The sequence below is a fragment of the Eleutherodactylus coqui genome, chromosome 9 (assembly GCF_035609145.1).
Source record: "Eleutherodactylus coqui strain aEleCoq1 chromosome 9, aEleCoq1.hap1, whole genome shotgun sequence".
NCBI classification, from domain to species: domain Eukaryota; kingdom Metazoa; phylum Chordata; class Amphibia; order Anura; family Eleutherodactylidae; genus Eleutherodactylus; species Eleutherodactylus coqui.
In genome coordinates this window covers 52,756,154-52,772,962 of record NC_089845.1, presented here as the reverse complement: position 1 = coordinate 52,772,962, position 16,809 = coordinate 52,756,154, and the positions used below count along the sequence as shown (strand labels likewise).

Sequence of the window (16,809 nt, the reverse complement as noted above, 5' to 3'; positions counted from 1 at the left end):
AGGCAACACTTGACTACCTGATGAATAATCTGTAGTGATGAGCGAGCATACTCGCTAAGGGCAATTGCTCGAGCGAGCATTGTCCTTAGCGAGTACCTGCCCGCTCGGGAGCAAAGATTCGGCTGCCGGCGGGCAGGGAGCAGCGGGGGAGAGCGGGAATGGAGGGGAGATCTCTCTCTCCCTCTCTCCCCCCCTGCTCCCCCTGCTCACTGCCGCAACTCACCTTCACCCGCGCCGGCACCCGAACCTTTTCTCTCGAGCGGTCAGGTACTCGCTAAGGGCAATGCTCGCTCAAGCAATTGCCCTTAGCGAGTATGCTCGCTCATCACTAATAATTTGTAACTTATTGTTAAAGGTGTGTACAGCTAAGATTTCAGATTTATTGTAAATGGTTTCCTGGAGGATCTGATGCCACATTAAATGCCCACTAGAATACTTTCAGGTGACTTTAGTTCTGCATACTCCATGAGTACATGCAAGGTGCCACAAGCGCAGTCAGCGTTCTCCATCTGCTGAGGCTGAAGCATGTACACAATTACACTATTAGATTAGCCCATCATTTCTGCAGCCTCAGTGACCAGCTTGGAGCCATCCCATGATGTCTTGAACTGTTCAGGAACAGGAAATTCTTTCTGCAGAGACAAAACCAACACAAGAGATTATATAAACCCCGGGATACAATGCCGAAACAGGGAGAATGGGAGTGAAACTGTATGAATGATTAGGTCTTTACAAGTCAGACAAGCCTGGATTATGGACCTTTGCTCATTACATCTCCCAGGATGATGTTGTTGTAGTGCACAGCTATAAATCACACTGGGTTCAAACACAGTACAACTACCACAGAGATGCCGTGCCCGCTGCTGGCACTAGAAAAATGAGTTTTTCTTACCTACACAGCAGCAATTCTAGTGCAGTTTCAGTACCAATGAGTGAAATATAGCCCTATGTATTATTGCAGACCTGAGAAGGATACAAATGTACTTGCCTTGCTAAGCTTGTAGCCAGGGGCGTAACTAAAGGCTCAGGGGCCCTGATGCAAAAGGTGAGCTGGGGCCCCCCCTCTATCTGTATCTGTACCCGTACCCATACCTATACCATGCTGCACAGAGACATAACTTGAAGCTTCTGGGCCCCAATGCAAAACCTGTAACAGGGCCCCCAACTATAATGCTTTATTCATAGTACTGGGCTCCCTATATGGAGAAGAGAGGCCTTATAGGCCCCCTAGGGCTCCTGGGTGCAACCGCATCCCCTGCACCCTCTTTAGTTACGCCCCTGCTTGAAGCCTTCTATGGCCATGTAGGCATATTTACTTCATATGCCAGTCTAAGTAAACTATGCACCATAATCAGTGTGACAAATGTATTAAGTGCGGGCCTTTTAACCCCTTAAGGACCAGGGTGTTTTGGTCCTAAAGGACTAGACACTTTTTAGGGATTTTACCTATGATTTTACTGTCCTATTTTTTTTCTTCACCAACCAAAATTATTTTTGCCGTGTTTTTTTCCCATGACATACAGGGCTATTTTTTATATCTTTTAATTCCTTGGCTTTTTTTCCTGTTTTTAATCTTATTAGAGGTAAGGCCTCATTCAGATGAGCATGTTTATGTACGTACATACGTCTGCAGGAGACCGCGCATCTATTTGAACCATTGGCTCTAATTATTGAATGACAGCTGAGCGCTGCCTGTGATTGGTCACAGTGCTCAGCCAATCACAGGCAGCACTCGGCCATTCATTTAATTCAATGAATGGTCGAGCACTGCCTGTGATTGGCTGAGTGCTCAGCCAATCAGACGCAGCCCTTTCAGCAGGCAGAGATTTTAAATCCCCTCTGCTGAAAGTACTTCATTACCGTGCAGGGAGAACAACCGGCTAGACGTGCCTGAGCCCTGGCGGATGGGTGAGTTTATATATTTTTTTATTTTTTACAACAGCTAGGGATGATTTTCAGCGAAGGGCTTATTATTTAAAGCCCTTCCCCAAAAATCACTGCAGGGTTTGCCGGCAGGCCATTGCTTTCAATGGGGCCGCCGGCAGCAGCGGCGTCCCCATTGAGAGCAATGCTGCACGTGTTTTGGCATGTGTGTTGACGTGCAAATTTGTGCAAATGCACGTTCGTGTGAACGAGGCCTAAATAGCAACATTTTTATTTTACATTTATAGTTATTTTTAGAATTAGTATATTTATACTAGAATAAAGTACAGGAATGGATTCCTCATTTTGTTTTGATATATAATTTACATAGTCTCAGATAACAGGGCGTATATGGCGGCTTTGGTTGGCATCAGTAGTGGGTCATTTTATTTTTTATATATTTATTTTTTTTTTTACTTATTTTGGTAACTATTTTTTTTACTATGTCCCTCATGACGTCATATAAGACCTCCTGGGGGCTATTTACATTGTGTTTTTTATTTATTTATTTCAAACCTTTCCATTGCAGCTGGAGCATCCATAGGAGCCCAAATTACAGGTGAAAGCATCCCCCTGTAGTGGCAGTAGTCACTAGCAGAGTTAATCTGGGTCTACTAGGAGCCTGCAGCTCTGACTTGTTAGAGGGCACTCGGTGGTCACGTGATCGCCAGGTCAAATAGTGGAAGGAACAATTACGCTTTCTCTCTTCACTACATAGCGCTCATTGAGAGCTATGTAGCCTGTAAAGGAGAAGGCAGAAGTGGTGAAAAAATGATTTTGGCTTCTCCTCCGGGTCCTTGGCTGTGACTAACAGCCGAAGACCTGACCTGCTCCTGTGAGTTTGTAGGAGCAGCAGCAACTTTAATCCTATGCCATATTTTTACTGTCGGATGGGATTAAAGCCCAGGGCTAAGCGCCGTAAATTTACTATGCTTGGTCCTTTAGGGGTTAATACATTTGTCACATCTGGTGGCACCTCCATGCACCATACTGAAACCTACACTAGCTACAAGTTAGGTGTTAGCTATAATTTTGGGTATTATCAGGATGTATAATCCTTACACATTTCCCTTTTTTTTCCTCATAAAGTTGTCAGTGGATGTTGGGGGTAAATCCAAGACATTGAGTATGTATATTGTTTGAATGCTCGATCAACCGTAATATTACGATGGCGCCGGCGGGGTTACCTTCTTGACATGGAATTTATGAGGAATAGGAGAGGTCAATATAATGAAGGTTTTATTAAATAGTATAAAACAATATCAACTATTAATATGCTGTCTTCGAAGATGGATTTGATTGTATCAAGTTTCTAAATAAATATCAGATTGGACAAAGTTTTCATGCTACATATTCTACGTACTCGAGAGGGGGGAGCAAACTCATTCAATGTTGTTTCACTTTTGAGTGTATTTTTTTAAAATCAGTTAAGGTCGAAAAGGTATGTGTGTGCTTATGATAAACTTTACAATGTTCTCTGTATTGTGTCTGGAATATATACACTCATTGTCAAGTACCTAGAAGTTGTCAGCAGAATCAAATGAAACTTTTTCTGTGTGATTGTAACATTGATATAAGTAAGTGATTACAATATCAGAGCAAAAGGATATTTTGTTGCGGAAAACTGAGACCTGTTATATCGCCTCAAGCTTGGATACAAGATGTGACACAGGTGAGTATGGAGGCTCTAGTACCCTGTTGTACCGCCTCTAGCTTGGATCCAAGATGTAATATGGTAGGGCACGGAGGCATACAGGTTCTGTATGGTATCCGGCAGTATATCTGTCCACATTTGCTATCTCAGTCTCATGATCATGCAAACTCGTAGGCTGTCAAAGTTGGCACCCCAAATGGCCCCATACATGTTCTATTAGTGATAAATCAGGCAACTAGGCAGGTCATGGAAGTGTGACACTATTGTGGAGGCATTCCTACGGCACCCTTGCTCTGTGTATCTGGGTATTATCCTGCTGGAAAATGACTCTTGCAAGCCCTTCATCAGAGGCAACACATGTGGCTGCAGGATGTCCTGAACATATCGCTGAGCTGTCATTGTCCCTCGTACCACTACTAGGGGTGACCGACTGTCATATGCGAGGGCCTCCCAGACCATCACACCAGCAGTGGGGGCAGTGTGCCGCTACATAACAAAGGCAGAATTGAGGGGCTCACCCCAAGGTTTCCAGATACGAACACAGTCATCATCAGTGCCCAAACAAAACCCAGATTTGTTGCTGAAAACAACCAGGTTCCACTTCGCAGCATCCAGTTTTGACATTCACGACACCAATGCAAACAGAGGCAATAGTGGATGGGTGTCAAAGCAGTACACGTAATGGGCACCGTGAGAACCAATGTCCTTCAGTGAAGTGCCTGGAAATGGTTCCGAAGGGCACAGGGGCCTGTAATAATGGTGCCACCTGTCGCTGGATGGCGGTCAACAAAACAATTGGAGCTGCTCATGCTTGTTGCATGATCAGATGATCCTGTCTACTGATGGTATGTCAAGGATGTCCTGAGCCCAGCCACCTTGCGTGCGTGCCCTTACATATCCACTGGTCCCAACACCTCCTTACTGGTCAGAATATCCCAGGTGGCAGGCAATTTGTTGATATGTCCATCTAGCTTATCACATTCCAATAATGCGCTCCCTCTCAAACTCTGTTAACTGGGCGAAATAATAATAATAAACTTTATTTGTATATCGCCAACATATTCCGCAGCGCTTACATAGACAGGGGGATACAGAAAGACAAAAGTACAAACATTACAGAACCACGGTTACATAGTAATCAATTGATGGAAACACTAGGGGTGAGGGTCCTGCTCCAACGAGCCTACATACTACAAGTAATGGGGTGATACAGAAGGTAAAGGGGCTGGAGATGTGCCCGGTATGGTGAGATGGAGTGTGAGGGATGCTATACACAGACAATGGTCAGGCATTTAGCCGTGTGACGGCAGAAACAGTATGACTTCAGGAGCGGTTTATGATGGCTAGCAGGGATTGCAGTCAGTAGGTCAGGGAGCATGTTATCAGGCGGTGTACAGATGGGTTTGTTTAGGGAATGCGGTATGCCTCCCTGAAGAGGTGCGTTTTTAGAGCACGCCTGAAGTTCTGCGAGTCCTGGATTGCTCTGGTAGCCGACTGAGCGCCCTTTTAATTCGAACTTCTCATTCCCGCCTCCAAGACTTCTCCAAAGCAGCACCGGTCCTCTGGAACGCACTACCAACGGCAAGCCGGGCAATCCAGGACTCGCAGAACTTCAGGCGTGCTCTAAAAATGTCTCTGATTGCGTTGAAGAGACATGTCTAGTGGAAAAGTTCTACAGAAATGGAGAGAGAGGTCACTACATACAAGGATGGAACCATTTTTGGGTCCTCAGGTGGCAAGACCATTTATCTAATCATGTCACAACTCTAATCATTTGCATATCTGCCTGGAATGTAACTGCATGCCAAGTTTGTAGCAAGACAACAACTCCTTCTAGGTGCTTATTTTTTTCAGGTTTTTTTTTAACAATGAGTGTATATTTCCATCATATTCTGTGTTGCCATTAAAAAAAAATCCTGTTGTTTGTGGGAAAGGTGATCAATTGCTTTCTTATTACCCGTGAGAAACTTTTAGATATATGAAGAATTAGAAGAAATCTGTCAGCTTGCACATTCTGTCCTAACTACAGGCATCATGTTATAGAGCTGGCGGAGCTGAGCAGATTGATAGTTTTATGGGAAAAGACTCAATATAGCTTGTATTTTACTCTTTTATAACTCTGCTCCTTCTAAGCTGCACAGTCCAATGGGCGATCTTATCAGTGATTGACAGTTATCTATGAATGACTGTATATACAGAGGTAACTGTCAATCTCATCATTGGGGTCCATTTGGGACCCCGCAAGTAAGATCAGGAATTTAAATGCTGCTGCCAGAACTGACAGTGGCATTTACAGGATTATCAGATGCGAGAAACAGACGGCATCCACATTGTATGAGGTGGGATCTGCTCCCAATCCCCTTACAAACCCCAAATAGACAGGATGTAACTGTATGTCCTGTGTCGTTAAGGAAACACTGATGTATAATGGATCAAAAGTGGTTGAACATGAGAAACCCATGTCTTTTTTTCACCCTATGTTATTTTGCAAATTGAGAGGCTAAAGAAGGATATAAACCAACATAGAATAAAAAGAGAATAAAACACTGCTAACAAACACACAACACCACAGTGTACAAGTGAAAAACAATCCATTAAGGTGCTTAGTGCAAAAATATCAAATAAAGTACATAATTATTTAACATACTGATGGTGAAAAGTGAAAATGTGTAATGATAATGAAATATACATACAATCCAGAGATAAAAAAGATAAAAAAATAGATGGCAGGTGAAAACCTAGACACAAAATGAAAATATACATATAAAATATAAATTCTTTACATGTGCCAAAGAATGTTTTTGAGATAAAATGTATGGTATATAAAAAAAACAGCTATTAGAAATGATAAAATTAATACCATAACTGGTCGACATATAAACCAAGTGTATAAACATGGAGGCCCATGAAAAAGAAGTTGAAACCAATAATGAAATAAAGTGTGAAATGATTTAAAAATTATCAACCCAATGAAAAAATTATCCAAATTGCTATATGCAATAAATATAATAAAAAATACATCTACTCATAATAATAAGTACAGTATAAAGAACATCACATTGAGAATATGTGTGCATGGAAATGGTCATGAACCAAACTATGGTGAAAAGAGGTAAATCAATATATAAAGTGTGCCCCACCCCCCACCCCCCAGTTCATAGAGATGTAGGAAAGCTACAGCTAAACACATAAAACATAATAAAAGTCAAAATATATTAGAAACACATTGGTCCCAAGTGCAACTATAAATCAATTAATCCATGACAGGGATATACAAAATGCACCACCGCAACAATATTCAGTAGTTTAAAGTATCTACTAGGGATGAGCGAGTATACTCGCTAAAGCACTACTCACTTGAGTAATTTGCTTTAGCCGAGTATCTCCCTGCTCGTCCCTGAAGATTCGGGAGCCGCCGCAGCTGACAGGTGAGTCGCAGCGGGGAGCAGGGGAGAGCGGGCAGGAGAGAGAGATCTACCCTCCATTCCTCCCCGCTCTCCCCCGCAGCTCCCCGCCCCGCGCCGGCCCCGAATCTTCAGGGACGAGCACAGCGATACTCGGCTAAAGCACATTACTCGAGCGAGTAGTGCTTTAGCGAGTATACTCGTTCATCCCTAGTATCTACACAACTCCAGTCCTATAAACCACTAGAACGTAGTTTGTACTCTACTATATGCTCTTATGGTGCAAGTACATAATACTGTGTTTCCCCGAAAATAAGACAGTGTCTTATATTAATTTTTGTTCAAAAAGGTTTAACTTTTTTACATGTATAGCTGCCTGGGCACTATTTAAATTGACTTTTTTAATTAGCTGTTAGCAGGGCTTAATTTTGGAGCAGGGCTTATATTTCAAGCATCCTCAAAAAGCCTGAAAAATCATTTTGCATACTCAAAAATACTGGAAAATCATGCTATGTCTTATTTTCAAGGTATGTCTTATTTTCAGGGAAACAGGGTAGCATATTTTTATGTCACCGCACTCCAACAGCCGTAATTTTTTCCAATGATATAGCCATATGTGGGCTAAGTCATATTTTCAATACAACTATTTTTGGGGAGGGGCATACATAGTATAACATTTTTTATTAGATTTCTTTTGGGGGAGGAAGCAATTCTGTCATTTTCATGATTTTTAAACGTCATTCTTTTTACATAATCTGTCAACTACATTATACAGACCCTTACCACTTACGTGTATTTAACACTTTTGCAAAATAAAACCACTTTTTATGAAAAAAATGGTTTTATTTTTTAAAATGAACACTTTAAAAAAAAAAAAAATGGAAGATTTCCCACAGGACTTTACAATGTGATTGCTAATATAATGCTTTAGTATGGCAAGAATACCAAAGGATTACCGACTTCAGTAATAAACTGATAGGCAATGTATTAAGCATATAGCTATGGCAGGCCTGGGGGCTCAATCATCATCATACACAGGCATGGCATAATACCCTAAAGGGGTTGTCCGGCTTTCATCTACTGATAACCTATCCTCAGGATAGACCACTGTGACTGTGTAGGGAGATGGAAGCAGACAATACGTATACTTTGCAATGGCCTGGTGTGCGCGCTTTCCCATAGACTTGTATACGACAGCGCACACATGGGACTCTGAAAAGAGTCAGATTTTCACCCAACGCGTGAACTTCAAAGGTGGGCTTTGCAGGAACCAGGTGAGTATGAAGAATACAGCAATTGACTCCGTCACCTGCCCTAATAGCAGCAAAAATTAGATTACTGTTCTTTGGGTAGGTGACAAGTTCCCTTTAAATAGGTACTCCAGTTACTCAATGTTTAAATTTTGCAATGTGGTTCTGCTTTGGATTTTGTGTCTGTAGCTCTATAAACCATCAGCACTTCAGAATTGTCTATTCATAGATTGTCACAGATACTACCTATAGGCATTCTAGTGCTACAGGTCCGGCTTGCTCAGTAGGAACGATCAGGGGTGGTTTTTTTCTCTTCAGCTCTCAGATTGCTGACCAATAACAGACCAACTCTTAGCGGGGAAGAAAGTACAAAATGGGGAATCATGCGAATTTTAGTTTCAAACTACATATCGGCTGGGTTGTGGTGGCCAACTTGGAAAATAGTGATGTGGGCAAACCTCATAAACTGAGGGTAGGATAAAAAGGTAATGGCTGCTAAATTTATACCCATGAGCAGCTGTGTATAAACATGGCGTAAACACCTCCATATCTGGAATTTTGGAAAATTCACTTCCTAACTGCCCCTTTAAGGCATTTATCATTTGCATTTCAACATACATGTATATGATTAAGTGGAAAGGGGTTAATGTTTTTTCTTTTTAGCTTCGTGCCGACATTTTGGTGGCATTGCATATTTATTGCAGTGGTGATGCAGATGGTGTGATATGACCACAAGCAGACCAGCATTATTGTGCGTGTTTCACCACCATAGGTATATAATTGGGCCTAATTTTTAAACATATTGCACATAACCATTATTGTAATTATGCTCATGCTTTCTGTACAGACACTACAGTTGCATCAGGTATAGCAGGGCAAGTCACTGTATGAAGTGCTGTGACTTTACTTGTGTTCTCTCCTGGGGTGTTAAAGGGGATGAAAACACCTTGAAGGGCAGGATCCAAAAATTGGGCCCAATGTGCTACAGATTTGTGTTCAGCCACTTATATATTTCCCATATATCATACTGAAGACTGAGAATACATGTGTGACCATCTCTCTCCACTGCAAGTCAGGAGAAAACAGACTTTAATTGTAATTTGCAGCCCTGCATCCGAGGTTCTCGTAATGCAGTGGGTTGGCCACCATTAATCAAAAACTAATTTTTTGGTAATTTTTTTTTAGGTTAGATTGATTGTTGGGAATCTAATATTTCAACTACCAGCAAAAATCTAGTATTTTAATTTAAGCAAAGTCAAGATACAGGTGTACATCATCAATAAACCAATATATAGTCCAATATACTTTAGTAAATTTAGGCGTTTATTTTATTTTTTGATATTGGCTATAGATCATTACACAAAACAAACAAAACGCAGTAGTCCATAGAGAAATGGTTCATTATAAAAGACACAAAGCTTTTTGACTTACATAATCACCATTGTGTGGAACAAGGATATTCATCTCTGATGATTTGGCACTTATGATCTCACAGTCTATTGAACTTTCGCTGAGGTAAACATGGCAGCCATCTGTCTTGTTAATGGAAATGGTTGGCACTTTGCCCAAGACCTTTGTAGAAGCAAAAATATAGAACAGTTTATAAGGCCTCATGTCCACGGCATGCGCGGATACTTCATGCAGATTTACACAGCAGATGCACTGCGGGTCATCTTAAAATTGATTGATTTTTTCCACACAGATGTACGCGGATGTACTGCGGATCATCCGCACGACAAAAATCCGCAACCCCACCTCCCAGCCTTTTCCCCACCTCCCTAATTACTTCTAACCTTCAAATCCGCAGCGGATCTGCAAATGCAATTAAATGTATTTGCAGATGCACTGCGGACTCTGAGCTCCCATAGAGATGAATGGAGTAAGATCCGTGGCACAATGGAGCATGATGCGATTTATTATCTGCATGTGGCATCATTTAAAATCAAATCCGCAGGACTTAAATGAAGTGCGGATGCCCCATGCTTCTTTATAGGCGGCTAGAGCTGCGGATCAATAAATAACATCCACCCGTGGACATTGGGCCTAAGCAGTTTTGAAGAACAAGGCCACTTTACAAATAAACATTATTCAAAATGTAATAAAAACCTACACTTAAATTCATTTCAGAATTAAAGGAGTCCAACAAATAGTCGACATGTTTAGATGCTGGAAGTACTCAATGAGATCTTGTACAATTGAGGATTCACCATAGTAAGCAACATTGGGTAAATACTTAGAAGTTACAACTAGCTTTACCTAACCCTCAACAAAATTGATTACTTCAACATCATTACTTCAATAGATGCCTTAGTATCACTCATGCCTTTATGTTATAACTCCAAGAACATGACAAAAAAAGCAACTAATTTTCCTTCACCTATTTCCATCCATCATTTTTGGGATGAGATAGAACAAGCCATTTTCTTCATTGAAGCCTCCTGTAGATTGACAGTCACAATGCATTGGGACAGTTCTGAGAGTGGTGCGGTATTGGTGTAGCATTGGACCACACTCTTTCGGGTATTGGTGAAGAAAGGGCTTTTGGTACAAAAACAGGGGAGACTTTCTTGGGACTCGGGACCCAGGAGGGGATCAGGACCTAAATGGCTCCAGTCCCTTGGTTCATGTAGATCCAGTTGCCCCATCCTCAGCTTTAAACCTGCACACCATGCATGGAATCATCGGTCACAGGGGTGCTATAGGATCATATGAGATGCTGGTCAGTGCAGTATTCTCTTCTCCTCTCACTCTTGTCTGTCTCTCTCCTTCTGCAGTGAAACTCTCACCGACCCTTTATGGAATCCTTGTCAGCATACCCCCACCCAGTCACTGAATGTCTCTCTTCTCATTTTTTTCTGTGATCACTTTCCTTCTCTCTGATTTTCACTTGACCTTTCTTTACTTTCAGTCACAGAGTTCTTCATCATTCTCATTTTACAGGCATCACTTTATCTTCATCATGTATGGAGTGTCCTCATTGTTTTTTCTACCTTCTGTATCTCACAGCCGCATACTATAACTTCTCACCCCGCCTCCGCAGAGCAAGGGGTTTTCTGGCCCCTCCCATACACATGGCACTCCCATACCTTGCTATACAACCAAGACATGATGGGGCATATTTGTATATATTTCTATAATAGGTATCAAACACCCCTTACATAAAGAGTAATTAAACTTTCAGGTGACTTTTCAGAATCAGCCATTATGTGTGTACATAAGGAATAACAGTATTTATAACCCCTGTATCACTATCCTGCATTTCAAGCCGTTTTCTGCTTCTGCAGGGTCGAACTCTGATCTTTAGTTTTTCGTGAGTCGGTGCGTGCATGGAGACTAGCTGCTATGAGGTCTCCCATACACTGCATACATAGTGAAGCAGGATCTCTTCTTCAGAAACAGCAGCAGCATGGAGGACAGCAGCACTGAGCAGGGTCTGAACGTAGACCTGGGTGGTATATATGAACTCCCATCTTACAGTTTTTGCATAGTACATCTTATTTTTATAAGAGGTTTGCTTGACTATGCATTTTAGTCTCAAATTTGAATTTTCATGCAATTTTTGCTTCTAATTAATGTTTAATGCAAAGTTGCATGAAGGTGGTTGAGTCTTTAAAGTTTAATTCTATAAACAGTATGCTGTTTCAATTTTGGTAGCATTGTAGTAGTTTGTAGTATATATATTTTTAACACATTTGTGGGTGACAGTCAAATACGCATGACCTCGTTTTTTGAGTTTTTGAGAGCTCAAGCTCTTGTTGATGTAGATGATTCAATAGGAAGAGTCCTGCAATAACAACCTTGGCTGCAAAGGTGTACAAAGCTGACAGCTCTGTAGACACCAACAGCGGTCCGGCAAACAGCTGAATGCTGGGACTCCTGAGCATCAGAAAACTCCACCGATTTAACTATTGCTGACATCTATAGTTCAGACCTTTCAAATCTGGACAAGTCCTTTAAAGTTAACTTTCAGCTTTAAGCCACCTGTACACGGGAATCCCGCAGCAGAATCCGGCCCTGGCAGAAGTGGCGTCTGCGCATAACTGCCTTTCTTTTTCTCCATCTGTACTGTGGGTGGTCGGCACAGCTTGGACATGCGCAGTACAGATTTATTTTTTAAACTCCTGCTTTTTCCTGTTAGAGATGACGCAGAATCCGCGATCTTTTCTCAATGTCAATTGGATCAGACAGCTTCCATTGACTTCAATGAAAGCCGTTTGCACGTAATCTGCACAAAAATGGAGCATGCTGTGATTTTTCCTCCGCGAGCGCAAACTGCAATTGGTTGACGCTTGTGTGCAGGAAGAATCACTTTTCCATAGCATCCTATGGGTGGTATTTGCTGCGGAACCTGGAGGTGGATACCCGCTATGAATTTCATGATGCAAATCCACCCGTGTGCAGACAGCCTTACTTGTTAAGTCCGAAATTCTGTGCTCATTAGTTCCATAATAAATCTGTATATTGAAGTTCTGTGTAAGCCCCCCTAGTGGCAACTGCAGATAACCTCCATGACACTGTCACGGCAAAGTTCAGGTCTGAGCTCCTTACCACCAAGAAGTCCGTTCCTTACCTGTATCTGAACATCTTTGGAATTAATAACCTCGACAATGCCCACAACGTCATCAAACACCAGGCCAAGTTTTGTGCAGTTGTCTGAAACATAATACAAGGGAAGGAGAAAAAAAACTTAACTAACATGAATGCCCAATTCACTGACAGTAAGGTAAACTGGTGTTAGTAAGAGAAATCATACAATACAGTCAGCACAGCCATACTGCATTCTTATCATTGACTACTATAAAGGCCTTTTAAATAGGCCAATAATCGGGGACTGATGTTCAACCAAACATTTGTCTTCCCAGTTATTGGCCCGCGTGAATGTACAACGTTCATTCAGAAATCAGCAAACACTTGTTCATAGGCCGAACCGAAATAAATCATACTTCCTGGCAGCACATTCCCTTCATCTCCCTTTGCTTCTTACAACACTGATGAAATGATTGTTTGTCCCCCATGCATTATGAATTGGCCTGTGTGAAGGGCAGGTAAATGAGCGCCAATCTCGGTGCTTGGCGATTATCGTCAGGAACACATCAAATTGGGTAAAGGGTCTCTTACCTAATATTATGGAATTAATTTTCCCTTTAATTTGCAGCGTTGTCTTCTTGCACTTGTAAATATAAGCCACTTGCTTCAGCTCCGTTTCAGAAATCACTAAGTTGTTTACTCCTTCGTGGTATTCCTAAATTTCAAAGATATCACATGTAAAACAGAGCTGCGACATTTACCAGTTCATTTCTGTACCATGAGGACAAACGGTTGTGCGCCACGTTTTACATAATCCTACATATTTCTAAGCAGAGTTGACTGCCTTGAGTTTTATGCTGCCCAAAAATTGGATTTCATAAAATGTTACCACAGTTGTACTACAGAAATTGGGAGGGGCACAAATATAAGTAAAGCACAAGTACTATGCCCATTTAAAGGGTTTCTTTTAGGACTGAAAGAAAAACTCCTTTGGTCCGTAAATGTAAGAACATAGAAAAATGGGGCATGCTCACCTTTTTTTTTAATAATAAATGCTCTTACGAAATTGAAAACTTTAATAAACAACTTACCCTACTCTATCCCCCCCCCCCCACACACTCCAACCCTCTCACCCTTTTTATTCCCTCTCACGACGTCCCACCACAATGTATATGATGTATCGTTCGCTAGTAAGTTCAGAAATTATGGATCCTTCCTCCTCCGCACAACTATCCTCAATGATCCATTACAAGAGTTCCTGATAGTGGATACATTGCTCCTCTTCCTCCTTTCCATGGGATGTTCACCTTTTTAAATGTTCCCCCCACTCCAACACAGGAGCCCTGGTCACTTCCACTTTGATCCCAAAAAAAGCTGCAACAGTCATGTGCCGTTTATTGTGCACATGACTGCTCAGCCAATCAGAGGCTTCAGCGGTCATGTGCAATACATGGCATCAAGGGTGTAGCTAAAGGCTCATGGGCCCGGGTGTAATTGTTTATCTTGAAGCATTCCAACTTCTCTTAACCCCTTAAAGCAGAGGTGTAACGTGAAGCTGCTGGGCCCCAATGCAAAACCTGTAACAGGGCCCCCAACTATAATACTTTATTTATAGTACTGGCTCCCTATATGGAGAAGAGAGGCCTTATGGCCCACAAAGGCTCCTGGGCCCAGGTGCAACGGCATCCCCTGCATCCCCATTATCACCGCTGAAGCCACTGATTGGATGAGTGGTCACATGTACAATGAATGGCACACGACTGCACCGTCTTCTGGGATCACAGCAGTGGGGACTAGGGCTCGCGAACAGCTACGCCTACTCCTATCATGCATTTGTCAGGTCAGCTTAGGAGTCCTAGTCTTGCAACAGGTGGAAAAGCACAAGTTGAGGAACATTATCTAAACAAAACCAGTAGTTTTGTTCAACGGATGAATGTCTGATTGAATATTAAATACCACTAACTTACCACTCTCCATTTCTTTCCTTCAAGCTCTAGCAGAGGGGAATAGGACTGCTGTGGAGCTGATTTACGAGAGCCTAGAACATGACTTTTGCTAGGTGATCGAACTGGTGCCCCTTTCCCACGCAGGTTAGGATTCTTATGAGTCTTCTGATCATCAGAAACATGTTTTAGCCCTATAGAACACAATAGAGAATACAATCTAATTTTTCATGCAAGTGTTGATGCATTTTATTTTATGCTTATTTGTATTCCCACTGCTTTCACATCTGTAGCGGGGATTAAGTTTTCCTGCTGGCTGAATGGGTTTGTCTTATGATGGTACGAAACAGCACTGAACAAACCCCATTGACTATAATGGAGGTCCCACTGCAGGTATGAAGGCAGCCTTATCTCAATGTATATGCAGTTAAATGTATCATAATGGTATGTCACGTAATGTAATATCAGATAATACTATGTTAGAAGTCTCCACAATTGATTGGTTATTACCACTAGAGTTTGCTTGAGGGTGCATGGACATACTGCGATTGATCTGTTCTAACTGCATGATGGCTCACCAATGATTGCCAGGTAGAATCTGGAATTAATAGGTAGCCCCAGTACTTACTACTTGCCACTAGGCAATTAGCAGTGATCTGCATGCAATTTGAACTGATCAACCACAGCGTGTATAGGCACTCTAAAGGCCAATTTACATGTAACGATTATCGTTCAAAATTCGTTCAAACGACTGAAAATGAGCGATAATCGTTACATGTAAATGCGGGCATCGGGCACTTTTCATTTGAACACTGATTTTAAGGTGAACTTAAAATCCATCTTTCAGACACTGAGAGATAAAGAGTCTCTCAATATACCACACGCTGTTATCCCCACGGCAGATTATATTGTAATTTGCCATCAACCTTGAGCAGAACAATGCAGCTGTTTGCACACCTGTGTGTGTGATCACAGGCTTAGCTCTGCAAACTGCTCCTGGAGGCCCTTTTACATGCAAATGAAGATGATAAAGTGTTAATGGCCATTACCACTTTATGCAAATAGATCGCAAAATCTTTCAGTCGTTTGAAAGATTATGTTTGCATGTAAATGGGCTGGGCTAAATGGAGACTTTTTCAGTGCTACTAATTAATTTTAACTATCAAGAGACAGCTGTGGGCACAGGATTGCATATAATTCCATGTATGGCTCTGCACCGCAGCTTTATCTTTATAGCTAAAATTCATCAGTTGGGCTACAAAAAGTTTCTATGTAGTTCTAGTCTAAAGGTGTTGTCTCATGAAGACAACCCCAGTCCATGAACCCTACTAGGCATAAAGTGAAGTGAAAACACCATCACAGAAAATCCACGTCCAATAGTTTTTAAAACTAAAAGGTTTCACGGTCTTCATTAATAAACCTCTCTAAAAGTTAGCACTTACGACATTTGGAGTAGATACAACTGCAAGACAGTTTACATTGTCAAGGAGACATAGTAACACAGTACAACGTATTACATCTAAATTAGATACATTAATTAGATACATTTAATTCGTTAACCTCTTGTAATTTCTTCTCCTTGGTTAAGCTGGGCAAATAATGCAGATCGGTCTTGAGAAATATCATCTTTGGGTTTACTATTAAAAATATCAAAACTGGGAGGAGGAGGTCCTGGAGGTGGAGGAGGCGGTGGAGGATGACTTGGTCCGGATGGTGCATCCTTATGCTGAGGTTCATCTTTTGAAAGCAACTAAGTAGGTAAATGAAATGTAAGAATTGTGTAAGTTACTAAAGAATTACAGCGGAACACAAATTTTTGGACATATTGTATTTTGCAATAACATTACAGTTAAGGGCTGTTCAGTTCTGTCCTAAGAAGGAGCCGTTCAGTCACAGGGATTCCCCTTTCCTGCTCCCCGAACTGAGCAGGAAAGCAGAACCCCCGTTGCAGATGTGAAACCGCCCCAAAGCTCAATGTCCACGGGCAAAATGGAATTACTAAAACCGCGCGGGTCTCCTGCACGCAAGAGCCGTGCCCATAGGGAATTATTGGACACCCACAGGTAGTTAAATATCCGCGGATGTCATTTTTCCCTGGCGCGTGGATC

At 41.8% G+C, this 16,809-nt stretch overlaps 1 protein-coding gene across 1 annotated transcript in view; it reads right to left on the bottom strand.

Annotated features, from left to right (window-relative positions):
- Window positions 1–309: 309 nt before the first annotated feature.
- CAP2 (cyclase associated actin cytoskeleton regulatory protein 2) overlaps window positions 310–16,809 on the bottom strand; it is a 139,669-nt gene continuing 123,169 nt past the window's right edge. The window contains exons 8-13 of the mRNA XM_066579397.1: window positions 16,262–16,451; window positions 14,726–14,895; window positions 13,350–13,473; window positions 12,802–12,884; window positions 9,663–9,803; window positions 310–632 (exon numbers count right to left, since the gene is read on the bottom strand). Of these exons, the coding sequence (XP_066435494.1) occupies window positions 549–632; window positions 9,663–9,803; window positions 12,802–12,884; window positions 13,350–13,473; window positions 14,726–14,895; window positions 16,262–16,451 (792 nt within the window). The 3' untranslated portion in view covers window positions 310–548. The remainder of the gene's footprint in view (window positions 633–9,662; window positions 9,804–12,801; window positions 12,885–13,349; window positions 13,474–14,725; window positions 14,896–16,261; window positions 16,452–16,809) is intronic.